This window comes from Pteropus medius, unplaced genomic scaffold, assembly GCF_902729225.1.
Source record: "Pteropus medius unplaced genomic scaffold, Ma_sr-lr_union100, whole genome shotgun sequence".
In the NCBI taxonomy this organism is placed as follows: Eukaryota; Metazoa; Chordata; class Mammalia; order Chiroptera; family Pteropodidae; genus Pteropus; species Pteropus medius.
In genome coordinates, this window is record NW_024354496.1 from 855155 (window position 1) to 868795 (window position 13641).

Sequence of the window (13641 nt, forward strand, 5' to 3'; positions counted from 1 at the left end):
GATGTTAGACTCTGCAGGTTTTCCTTTTTCTCCTCTTTTTTTTTTTTTTTTTTAGGCGACATAATCCTTGGTCGACCTCACAGATTGCAAGGACCTTGTTGACTTACAAGGTCCTTATTTATTTATTTTTTATTTTTTATGTTTTACGCCTACGGCACCCGGTCCTCCCAGGTGGTCTCCCATCCAAGTACGAACCAGGCCCGACCCTGCTGAGCTTCCGAGATCAGACGGGATCGGGCGTGTTCAGGGTGGCGTGGCCGGAGACTCTGCAGATTTTCTTGACACGATCGTGAAACTGAGCATGAATTAATCTCTTTCGTTTTCTAAAATCCCCTCTGGAGTCGCTTTATCATTGCGATCATTGCGTTCGGTTCCAAGTTCCTTGCTGTTTTAAAGGTGCTGTGAAATTTGATGACCGCTACGTGACAATTGTGCTGAGTTTAGTCCTGTGATGCCTGAGGAATATAATTTGACTAGATATTAACAGAAAATGACCTCCGAGTTTATTTCTCCGGGTGCGTCGAGATGGCTGTGACCCTTCTGAATGCATTGCCCATCTGCTCAGCAAATCACCAAGGGCCTGTTTCATAGACACAGATTAATCAGGTCGTTCACTGGCTAAAATCAGGAGTGATCCTCTTACATGGACGCTAAATTGGTGTATTTTAAACAAAATACATCGTGGTATTAATGAATAATGAGACTTATAATATCAATTGTATGTTTTTTATCATGGGAAGGTTTGAACTGGCTGCTGTAAATTGTCATTTTTATACCACGATTGGGAGCATGTACATGTTTCAGCCAGTCTGTCTATTTCTCACATCTACTATTACCACCCTTTCTAAGCATAATCATATGCCTCCAGTGGAAAACTTGCAATCAAAATAATTTAATATTTGGACTCAATTACAGAGTACGTTAAGTCTTTCTTTAAAAAAAGAAAAAAGTCCCTTTTAGAAAGTAAAAGTGCGTTCCCCACCCCTCCCCCTCAACCTGAGGCAAATACACTAAGCAAACTTTAAAGGAAAATTATAAGTAAAGACATCAAACCTTGTCTTGAGACTATGTCTCAAGCGGTCTGATGATTTAGGGAGGCGAGTAAAATGAATAATGAACAGTGGGTTTGGACGCGAGGACCAGTAAAAGACCTGACAGCTCTCCACCTTGAGCTTCGTGGTTCAAATGCGACACAGACTCGTTGAGGTCAAAACGTGTCGCCATCGGATGGGTTGCCTTCAAGAACTGGTCTGGTGCCCTGTGGGTTCAGACGTCAGACAGAAGCCGTGCCCAGCCTCTGGTGACAGAGATTCAATGCCTTTAAGAGTTGGGTGGGATCTACACAGAGGTCCTTTGACAGTCCCCAGGGCTGGTCATGTGACTTCTAACTGCCCGGAAGGCATCCATTCTGAGGAAATGGCCAGGCCATGCTGTCCCAACCCTTCTCAGTATATCTGAGTCCCTCAGCAGGCTAGAATTAGAGCTGCATCCCGCCCATTTAAATGGGCTTCAGTTGAATGAAAATCCACCATGTTTTTGAAACATTGCAGTCACTGTTAAAATGTTTTATTTCCTGCTTTTACAAATACGTGCAACGCCGAAGCACCCCAGACTTTCATTCTTGATCTGTACAAAATGTCTGTACAGAATTCGTAGTAGATTCTACTCATCTTAAGTACGCAATCCAGTAATTCTTAGTATTTACAGAGCTGCACAGCCATCACCATCGTCCACTGTTAAAATGATCGTCACCCCAATAAGATCCTTCCTGCCTCACTGGGAGATGTTAAGGTAGAAACAAAATTATTTTTGTGCCTTCAACGCCTTCTTTTATCGCTCATGGTTCATTCCTTCTTTCATTCAAGAAATATCTGCTGAGCACCTACTATGTGTTGGGCACTGTTATAGACGCTGGAGGTATCAAGTGGGTGAAAAGGCAGAAACGTTTGCTGTGTGGAACACACGCACACTCATTCGAGTTAGGGGCGAGAGGAAACAGTAAACAAGCTTGATAAATAAACTAGCATCGTAGGGCAGCGAGCAATAACTGTCAATAACAAAAATCAGGAATGGAATACAGACAATGTGGGTTTTTATTTTTTTTTACAGTCTTAGAGACAGTGGCTAAAGAAGCTTCTGCTGAGAAAGAGAGGTTTGTGTAAAGGAGGCGAAGCAGTCAGCTTTGCAGCAGTCTAAAGGAAGAGCGTTCTGGGCCCAGGACCTAGCAGGTGCAAAGGTCCTGAGGCAGGTGTGAGCTTGCAGCATTCCTGGAGCATCAGGGGAGCCTGAGGATTGAGCAGGGGAACACGGGAGGGTAGAGGAAGATGGAGACTGAGGAGAAGGCGTGGGGTGGGTTTCTTGGGTCTTCTCAGCCCTCGTAAAGAGCACGGCTCTACTCTGAGTCAGACAGGGGACTGGCTGGGAGAAGGGATATTTAAGGGGCGAACTCCTTTACTTCTCTGGGGATACGCATATTTCCAGAAGAGGAGTAGTCATTACTGGATCAATATGATTGCCGTCTTTCGGTCCTTCCTCTGCAAACGTTCTTAGTCGATGTACCAGGCTGAGGGCTGCCGGACACTCCGATGGGCTTGTGGTCGAGAAACGTGAGAAATAAAAGGAGGTAATGAAGATGCAAAAATGACTTTGTTTCTACCGTAACGTTTCCCAGCGAGGCAGGAAGGATCTTATTGGGGTGATAGAATCATTCTAAGACTGGATGATGGCGATGGTTTAGTATTTGCTTAGTAAATGCAAAAACATCGTTGGATTGTAGACTCGAGATGAGTGCATTTCATGGTGTGTAAATTCTATTTCAATAAGATTGTTAATTTGCCCCCCTCTCCCCAGCAGGCACGTTCCTACATTTGGCGAGATTTGAGTAAGATTAGGAAAGATGTAATACCGTCTTATAAATGGTGAAGTGTCCTTCAGACATGTCCTGGAAGGGGTGTCTTCACCTGTTTAGTGGATCTATTCTACGGCCATCGTTCTGTGATACATCTTCACCGAAAACAAAGTCAAAATGACTATGACTTCTGTACAGACACTGTTGGTTTTCAAGTGCGAGGATGAAGGTCTGCGTTGCCGCTCACAGTGGGATGGCTGGAAGTGTGGATTCGGGGTGTATCTGTAAAAACAGGAAGTAGAACAGCCTTTTCACGGTGACCACAATGTTTTAGAGAAAGGTGCTTTTTCATTTAATAAAAGCCCCTTTATTCCTGCTCCAGAACTGGAACTGTACCGGTCGTAAGTCTTCTCGTGGTTTAAATTGCTTTAAGAAAGAATTATTGCGTCCAAGACAATACTCTACCCAATGGGTAAGCAATTATCCCGAGTGTTTGAGTTGAGTAGAGCGCCGGCCTTGATATTTGAAAGCTGAGTCAGGAAAGGGAAAGGGATTTTTCCCATCTATTATGAACACCTCTGAAAAGAAACGTAAAATTAAATAGAAAAAGGAAAAAAAAAAAAGACTCGATAAAACGAGTTTAATTTAATTTAGGCTCACTGCCTGGTGTTCATTGGCCATAATCCTGATTTTCATGGAAAAACCAAAATTCTTGTCATTCTCTTCTTTACAGCTTAAATATAACATTAGTCTGTGGTTTGCCAGAATGGATTGGCTACTACTAAGTGAGTAAATTTCCTTTTAACCCGTTTTCCCCAGAACTTAATCCTAGCTCCTTAGAAGACTCATTTTTTTATATAGAAAATTCTGAGTTATCGATAGATTAGCAACTCGGTTGCACGCTTCTTCTTTTCCGGGCGAATCCCATTTTTGGATATTTTTCTTGCTAACCCCCAGCTCCCCCCAGAACAAATGCATGATTGCAGAATGGGTAAAGTCAGTCATTTTTGCTGGCCTCGGAGGCCAAAATAGAGGTTGGGATAATTTCTACATTTAGTTATTTAAATGCTCTGTACTATCTTTCTTCCCGTCACTTAAGAAGGAAAGTTGACTTCGACATTAAAAATTAAGAATTTAGTAGCCTACTGTATAATGTCCCTTTCTACTCTGCCTCTTCGTAGAAATGGACGTGGGATTCCTCCACATGGTGAGTTACTTTTCTAGGTTACTCCTGGCCGAAGCGTTTTCCTGCCCAACACGCTGCCAGATTTTAGGGTCTCCCTTTCCTGTCCTGCCCCACGTGGAGCGAACCGTAGGCAGCATCAGAACGCAAGGAGCAGAACCAGGTGCATTCACGAGGATGTTGGCACGTGCTGCTCTGGACTGCGTCACACGCAGAGTCCCAGTATGAGTTGGGCTCCTCCCGAAGCCTGTGCAAGTTATGACTTTGCGTGAGGTGCTTTATTTCGGAGGGGATCCAGGAGACGGGGGTCGGGGAGAGGGGATGCTAGTCGGGGAACAGAAGGAAAATAAAAGACTCATTCCCATACTCGTCAGTTACCCCAGTGGGCCCCGAGCTTTGTCCCCGTGAGGAACTCGGCCATCGAGGGCAGGCTGCTTCCACGCATGTCTGCCCTGCTGGCCGGCAGAGCTCGCTGTGGGTCCAGACGGATACATTATGAATACATTATGGTTTAAAAGAAATACATTAGTAGTTGGTGAGCGGAGGCACGGCTGGTGCTGTTCGGTGTATCCGCTCTCTGCCTCGGTTGGCAGGTGGGGGCAGGCGAGCCTTCCTAGGTCCGGTTCCTCTGTCCCTCGCCGCCACCATTTCCAACACCAGGCAAGTTTCACGATATCGTCCACGTCTTCGAATAAGGAAACCGCTGATTTCCAACCAACGCCGAGCTCTGCCTTGCGGGTCAACAAGTGCAAGTGACATTTGTAGCAATAGGAAATGTGCTTTTGGGTTCCAGGTTCTACTCACTTTTGTTTTTCGGCGAGTCGATGGTTCACCTTTTCTTCTTCGTGCTCCCCTGTCTTCAAGGGACAAAAACGTGTCCATATATTACAGGCTTCGTATGGGAAGAGTATGTTACTAACTGCTATGACCTGTTACAAGGTATTACTTATAGGTTTACTGAACTTGGGAAATAAGCATCCTCTGGCTACTAAGGTGACATCTATGTGTCCACTCGGGTAGCAGAAGAAGGGAGACTTGTAATTTCGTGGATCGTATTCGGCAAAATCCGAATCTGTTTTGCATGTTGCTGAAAGCAGGCAAACACTTATTGGGATGGTTGACAACAGTCAGCATCAATTTAACGTTATGACGTCATCTACTTTTAAAAGATCTGATAAAAGAAAGCAATTTAAATTCACGTCATCATCAAACTAATAGATGGTCTTTTCGTTGTTACATTCACTTCCCTCCAAGTTCAAAGTGTTTCATGCATCTGGATTTTCCCGATTTCCCTGTGTGTAGATGACACACTGAAAAGGAACAGAAAAGCAGATGGCGTTGTCCTCGTGGTACGTGAGGGCCGCTGGACGTTATTCCGTGCACGCATTGTGGAGTGCTAGCTCACCCAGCCAGAGCACACATCACTGGTGGCCATAAAGCTGCCCGTTGCCGCTCCTCGGGGACCCGTGGCTTTTTCCACTCGTGACAGCTGCTCTGTAGGTGCCACTGCTAATGGGCAAGATTTGGCTGTTGAGGTGCTTGGAAACTATTTAATAGTTGGAAATTTGCACGCACGGCAGCTTCTGTAGCTTTCCCAAGACTTATGTGCCGCTGAGCATCCAGGTACTGCACCGTGATTTCTCTTTTTTAAGGGGGAAAATAAAACTATCTCTACTGCTGAGTCTAGAGAAAAAAGCGTAAATATTAGAACCAGCTTTCTCGTTAGTTAGTAGGAGAATTTGTGACTAGCGACATCGTCGCGTTTAAAACACAATCGCAGTTGATCACTGTCACGTACCTCAGGAGGTGTTCCGATGATGGGACGTTTGATCGATGGTGACCATCATTTGAGGAAATCTAATAAATAAAATCATATTATTCAATTTAGTAAAATGTGTAGTGTTATTCTGTGTCTATGCTTATGCACCTAACAGCACTGTCTGAGAACCGGGAGGAGCCGGAGTCACAGCATGTGACACCCCTCCCCGACCTGGGGCCAGGCAAGGGTGCTTTTCTCCCATGAGAAATGTCCCCAGTGCCGTCACAGACCTGCATTTCTCTAAGGCTGATGTGTGATGGTCTTTGTCGCTCTACCCACCACGGGCTCAAAGTCATGCCATCGTGCTAAACCTTTGTGTGTTACTTTGTCGCTTGTGGCCGGCCTTAACCACAAAAAGCTAAAGGATGAACCCTTAAACCTGTCTCTCTGAAACCCAAACGTTCTATGTTCCTTTACCAAAAGCACGACTTACGGATCATCAGTCAAAGGAACTATTTTCTCCAGGGCTGAAGTGGGATATTCTTGCTGAATATTCGGTGTATCTTGCACTGGGCGTCACGGAGACGCTATAGGAATGAGAGATCATACATCCTTCCCATTTCTGTGACCTTCAAAGCGGTGTTTGTCTTCCGCTTTCTGAAACGTGCTTCTGCAGATAGTTGCAAAGATCGTAAAGAAGGATTAGAGAGGAAGCAGAAAGGGACTTGGCAGGGAGTAGAAGTTCTCTGCTTTTCGCCTCGGAAGTGGGGGTCGGGAGAGCACTGGTCCTGTGGCGTGAGTGTGAGCCGCCCACCCTGCACCCTTGCACGAGTGACCCAAACTCTCTGGACCTCGATTTCCTCCTTTGTAAAATGGGGACACAATGCCAGCACTTAATCTACAAAGTACAGCCACACGTTTATAAAACGAGACATAAACAGTGCTCTTGTCGATGTCAAGGAGCTAACGATGTCACCGCTTTTGAAAGACTCGAGGTCAGGGGTTGGCAATCCAGGGCCCGTGCTCCAAACTCAGCCCGCTGCTTGTCTTTACAGATAAAGTTTTATTGGCACTCGGCCACGCTCATGTGCTTGCTTATCTGAGCTTCAGCGACAAGAGTTAGTGATCGCAGCAGAGACAGTCTGTGCTACACAGACTTACACATTCACTGTCCGCCCCTCAATCTCTGCACTAGACTATGAGGGACAGACACGTTCGCATTAAAGGGCTTAACGTGTTTGCTTTCTGTAGGGACAGGGACCTGTCGCTGGGACGATGACGGAAAGCACAGGTGGAATGTGTGGCAGGGCGGGGTGCGTGTCGTTAGAGCCTCAATTCCCTCTGTGTCCCTCATTTCCATTCTGAATCCTGCCTCTGCCACCAATTATGTGAATGACCTTGGACAACTCACTTTATCTCTCTCACCCTTAAGATCCTTACCGGTTAAAACCAGCACCACCATCACCACCAAATAAATACATCGTAGACTCCCTTAGGACTTTGTCATAATGTGGAATCCATAGATATATATATTTTTTTTTCACATGCATACTTTCAACTACATTTCAGAAGTCTACAATTAAAACCGCATCAATCAAAAGAAAATATTTCTCGTGAGTCAACAAAATTCATGTAACTTTATTTGGTAATGCAGGGAACCTCTCTACAAGGCAGGGAATGGCTTGACCGCGGGGCTCTAATTTTCACAGTGATTATCTTTGGGGGAAAAAGAGATTGGGGTTGTCTCATCTTGGTAATGGAAGTTATACCGGGTTATAAGGGGTTGAACTATCTGTCGTGGTTTCAGGCATCCATTGGGGGTCTTGAAATGTATCCTCTGAAGATACAGGAGGCCTATAGTATTTGATATAGAATATACGTACCATGTAACACATTATATTATATATATAATAAGTATATATGCATGCCCCAGCCAGAGTCACTGAATTCTCATATTCCAGTACAAGTCGTAGGCGCATACAGAAGGTTCCCAATTTTGATTGACTTACAATCACTTGATCAGCGGTATCACGTCTTGGGCCCGGATGAGCCACTTACCTACAAAAGCAACCACGAAACGTTCTCATTTAAAAAAATTAACCGACCAACCAAACCTCCAGTCTTTATACATGTCAGCGAAAAGCAAGGGGTTTAGAAAAAATAATTCACGTTTCCATCCTTCCCAAAACACGAACAATCCTGAGAATAGGAACATAGGTGTTTTTCCTTCATGCTGCTTTATTTATAGCAAACTTTTTCGCATCTCTGCTGCAGAAGGTCTTGTTATTAGAGTTATCGACAGCGTTTTCTTGGGCAGGGGTCCTGGACCGCATCCATCTGTAAATCACAGTAAACAGCATCTACACTTGCTCAGTTTATGGCAGAAAATGAAGAAAAGACTCTATAGCTTCACACGTATTGAGTCCTCTTAATACAAATATTTACAGTGGAGATTTGTAACTTAATAATTCCGGAAGCTAATCTTTCCCTCAACGGCTGAGAAGGTTTTGGTTTGTGATACAAACCGGAAGCGGTGAATTTACGAAAGTGGGTGTTGTCTGTCTGTCATCCGATCTGTAATGTGGCTAAAAAAACGGTTTGTTGTTGCCCGTCTCTGTCGCTGCTCTTATGTGATACAAGAATGCAAAGCGCCAGGGCCACTAAGATACAGCGGGTACTTACTGAAGCTGGACGTGTCTTTCCAGAATTTCCAAGGGCAATTTTACTTTGCTTACTCACCTAATGCCAAGCAACCTGAATGGAATGTTACTGTGCCTTAGAGGAACTTACCAATTTCGGTACGCTGAAAATTTGGTGGGGTTGTAGTGGTGTGCAAATGACCAGAAGGACCCTTCCAGATTACAGACGTGGCCAGATGCCTTCATCTCCTTGTTTGGCAGACCGTATATTAATTTGGGGCTTCTAAGGGGGACGTTACCCAATATTCATTTCCAGCTATTGTACATAGACTGCACAAGGCTCCGTGCAGTGATCGATCGCGTGGTCGGGACAAAGACGGGGGTTTGGCCTGGCATCTTTGCTACTTAAGGCATCACTTTTTCATCTTTCTCCTGGGATTTCAGATCCGTCCGCGCCTCCGGCTCCGGCCAACCTGCGGCTCGCAAACTCCACCATCAACGGCGACGGCAGCGTGACCGTGACTCTCGTTTGGGACACTCCCGAGGAACCGGATATCCCGCTGCATCACTACAAAGTATTCTGGAGCTGGACGGTCAACGGCAAGTCCCTCGTCCCCACGAAAAAGAAGCGGAGAAAGACGGCGGATGGGGTAAGTGACAGCCGGGAGGAAGAGAGAGTGGCATCTTCCCGCGGGGCTGTTGGAGCTGACGGCCACGGGTCTGGGCTAGGAGGAGGTGTGGGTGAAGCACGAGCTTCTATCCCTTGCGTCTGGACCGAGGAAGTTCAGAGAGCAGAGGGCCACGCGCACTGTTTCTGCCTTTGACGTTGTAAGCGAATCAGCTGAACTCGGTCCATCGATGCACTCGTAGCCAGATGGCAGTCAGAACTCCAGAAATGAAAGGCACCAAACTTATCCTCATACCACGTAGCTAGCGACGGAAAATGACATCATTCAAAATGCCCTGCGCATTTACGTCTTTTTCTTTCGTTTTGTTGGGCACCCCCTTTAACTCGAAGGGCAGGTGTTCATGTCTTTTCTGCTGCAAGGTGATTCCACCTGTGAGTCAATCAGCAGAATGGTAAATGGCTCAGAAAATGCGTGTTGGACAGTCCATTTTTCTCACTGATCGATTTCTCAGTATATTTTTCTCATTGATGTATTGTTTCTCATCAAAACAACGTGCAATGCTCCATTCCCCAGCCGCCAAGAAATAAAATCTTCACTGAACAGTTTGCTGCGGTGAGATTTCCATGCTCAGGAATGTTTTGTATCATATGAGATGTTCAGTGCATAAGGAGTCATAAGGCTTCCTTTCAGTATACATTCTTTTATTATGTTGTTATAAAACATGCATAAACACTTTTCCTCTAATTTATAAAGTTGAATTCCATAAATGAATAAATAAAAAGTGTTTGCAAGTGCTGTAAAAAAACGATAGCAAGACTTTCTTTGGTACCATTTAGAATTATGAAACATGTCTCCAAAACTCATCCCTGATATTTAGCTGTGGCATCGTTGGGCTTTTGCTTTTAAGAAACTTGCTTACAGTTCTGGCTTTTATTTGGGAGGACTTCGCAGCGAGCGCTAATTGGCAATGCATGCCGATCGCATCGAAAGAGACCAAAGAGCTAAAAGTGTGATCGCAGGACTATAAAGAAGCGAAATGTCACATGGGAAGCGCTGACATATTCCGTGGGCATTAATAACCAACCCAGACCAACGGCTTAGTTGGCGGCTTATTCCTGTGATGTACCAATTACATAAATAAAACGTGAACGGCAGATTTAATCTTAGTTGTCAATAAGCAGAGAGTAGCGTAAACCATGGCTCGCTATCTGATGAGTGACATGTATTTTTAGATGCACGAGATGTAAGCTGCCGTTTGTGCAAATCACTAAGGGGAAAACTTGACCGATTGAGAATTGAAATGAGAAATTAGAAAAATAGAAAAGAACATGAGAAATGGTGGAATTTTCTTCTTGGGGACCCATGGCGTCTCCTTTCCTAAGATGCCATCCACTCCCCTCGGTGGGGATGTTAAAAAACTTGCTCTTTCCAATGTGAATTTTATTTTACCTCTTTGAAGATCATCGTTTAGGGAGAGCAGTGTGCGTTCCAACAGGAGATACTGCCTGAACGCCATCGGGACACAGCCGTGCGTGCAGACGTGCTGTGGGGTCACAGACGGAGGGAGCCCGCTGGGCTCTCAGCCTCCCCCTCCTGCAAACGCAGTCGATCGGCCTTGCAGAGCCGGCCGGATGCAAGACGGTCCTGTTCTGATACCGACGAGCCCAAATCGTAAAACGGCGCCTGTGAAAGTCACGCTCTTTCCCTGAAAAGACCCCCAGTTACAACTCAGAAATGTTAGCGGGGGATTGTGGCATTTAAGCAGAGGAGTTACTCACGTGATCCAGTGGTTGACAACTTCACACGGAACCCTTATTATCACATGGCGCGTGCCCCAAATGGGAATGTCTTTGCTGGACAGGGCATGCTGCTAAGTGCCTGCCATTTACTGTTAATGCTGCCAGCTAGACTGTTTGTAGACAAGTCCCCGTTAGCTTAGGTACTGTTCGATGTCATCACATGTGTTATATTTTGACGAATGTTTTGAATTCTAAGACACAAAAGCCTTATTTCCCTTAATTACGAGTTCTTGCGAGGGACGTCACTCTAATACCTGTAAGCCATAAAAACGGCGTTGGATTCAGAGTTAGGACACCTGTGTTTCTACCTTAGTCCCACCATCGAATACCTGATCACTCGGAATGTCATCTTATCTCTCAGGCTCATGAAACTTCCGGTCTGGCTTTAAGCCATGGCGCAAATTACGTTCATCTGACGTTCTTCATTTAGTATGTAGCATCACGCACGGACGATTGGGTGACTAGCTGATAACGGCAGAAAAATGTTCAAAGCGTTCTGTTGCATCGATTTTTTTCCTGACACCTTTCAGTGGAAATTTACTCATAGAAGATTTGGAATAAATATCAAGGATACACAGTTAAGGCCCATTCATAATTTTTCTGGGTAGGTGCCAACACGAGCCTCTTGCTTTATTTTAGACGGGTCCCTTTTCTCTCTGTGAAGTGATATCTAGACAAGGGTTCAGGGCAGAAATACTCATTTCCACACTGATGGAGAGGATCTAATAATTACACTGGGAACACAATTAAAAAAAAAAACAACAAAAAACGTGTTTTGACTTTTCTATGAAATGGATTTCGATCCATAGTAAAACTGGGTTTTCTGAGCCCGAAGGTAAAGAAAACCGTGTGACCTCAGAAAATCAGAGACCTGGATCAGTAGAGGCCAGCGGGGCTTCATGGTGACACGCGGCGTTCCACAGTGCACGGAAGGCTCGTGATGGTGTTTGCGTGTGTCTCTCTCATTCACAGGCCCACAACTCTGTGACTCTGGAGAGACTCCAGCCCGACGGTGACTACAGTGTGGAGCTGCAGGCTGTCGCCTACTGGGGACAGACACGCCTCAAGAGTGCCAAGGTCTCCCTGCGTTTCTCCTGCACGCACGCCGCCAGCGACAGTAAGTGTCTCCCGGTGTTAGCACAGAGTTCCCCACGCCATCCGAGCGAGACACGACGCAGGCCGAGCGAGTGTCTCGGTTGGGGTCCTGACTCGGTAACCTTCACGCTGATGAGCACGTTCACCAAACATCCTCCCAACGGTGACGCACGGAACAGTTTTATCTCTAAAACTCGTCTTCCGATTTCTGTCCGCATTTTATGTGCAATGGTTTGGTGTCATAATGCAAACCCAATGGGGTAACTTTCTCTGCCTCATTCTGACCCAATTTGCGACGGACGTCATTTTGGGTCCTTGCGCCTCGGCATACCGGTCTCTTAGGAGAGTACGGATCGGTGCACCATGAAAAACCGTCGCGTCCCCTATAAAACGATGACACGCCCGTTTTTATCGCTTGGATGCAGTGGTCACAAGTACCGCTGGAGAGGCTGGCTGCTCCGTCTCCGCTGGGCCAAGTGACGAAATCAGGCCACGCAGGTTTTCCCGGTTCCCAGTCTTTCTATGGCGAGTGGTTTGCTCGCCATGCACCAAGCAAAGCAAGAGGTCGGTCCTGAAGGACGGTCACCTCCAAGCCAGAAAATCACCTCCCCCTGACGTTTCTGGCTTCGTTCCGAGGCGGGGCGTGGAGAGGAGTCATGTGGACTCGCTCCTGGCCATGTTTTGGGGTTCAGGCCGATGGAAAGTGAGGGTGGCCTGAGGGGCGGGAGCTCAGGGCCGTGGACCCCGAGTCTGCCGGAGCCCACGCTGTCTGCCTGTCATCGCGCCGTGGGCTGCGTCGGAGGGTGGAGAGTGTGCCGAAAGGTTCCTTGGGTGTAGGGGAGGCGAGGCTAGGCCGGCCCCCCGGAGAGAGAGGTGCAGTGACTGCTCATAATTGCCTTTCACTACCCGGGAGAAAAATGGGTCCAAATCATGCTTTCCAAAAAGAACTAGAAACAGAACTTCCTACCTTCTTGAAGAGTCCTCCTTTCGGAGATTAAATGGGCTTGAAAAGTCTACTATTTCTGTGCCTATGATATTTATAGTCTATGATACTGTGCATATCCTCCTGTTTCTGGGTACAGTGTAACTTTTACCTAAAACTCCCATAGAAACGCTTTTATGTGTTCGGTCACTTCTTTGACTTTTGAAAATCCAGTCATCCATTCATTCGTTTATGAAACAGAAATGCGTGCCCGTGATTTACGACATTCCCGTGTCTAGTGATGAATACCATGTCATGCCGTATTATGCTGTAAATAGATGCACGCTGTGTGACATGCACAGCGTATAGACTGTGTTACATAGTGTCTCTGTGCCCGTGTTTATACACACATGCGTGTGCACACGTACACGTAGGCAGATCGTGCGCGTACACGTCTGCGAATGCACACACAGGCACGCAGACGTGCACACACACACACGCACACCAGGCCAGCTTTTCTGATGTTTCAACCCCTGCCCTAAAGCCCCTGCTGTTCGGTTCGGGACATAAGCACGTGACCGCGGTGACGCAGTGGTCGGGCTGTCCCCACGCAGAGCTGCAGAGGACCGTGGAAGCAGAAGCGGCTAACGCGGTGGGATGGGAGCCTGGGACAGTGAGGGGCTCTGCGGGCGCCCGGGCGTCGGCCGGCGGCCCCCACGAAGGCAGCAGCACGCGTGTGCGTGTGCGTGTGCGTGTGCGCACATGTG

At 46.5% G+C, this 13641-nt stretch overlaps 1 protein-coding gene and 1 pseudogene across 2 annotated transcripts in view; one reads left to right on the forward strand and one right to left on the reverse strand.

Moving 5' to 3' along the window:
* ANOS1 (anosmin 1) overlaps nt 1-13641 on the forward strand; it is a 144710-nt gene that overhangs the window by 113932 nt on the left and 17137 nt on the right. For both annotated transcript variants that reach the window (XM_039852229.1, XM_039852228.1), the window contains 2 exons: nt 8874-9079; nt 11830-11974. In XM_039852229.1, coding sequence (XP_039708163.1) covers nt 8874-9079; nt 11830-11974 — 351 coding nt within the window. The remainder of the gene's footprint in view (nt 1-8873; nt 9080-11829; nt 11975-13641) is intronic.
* Nucleotides 147-265, reverse strand: LOC120594231 (uncharacterized; annotated as a pseudogene).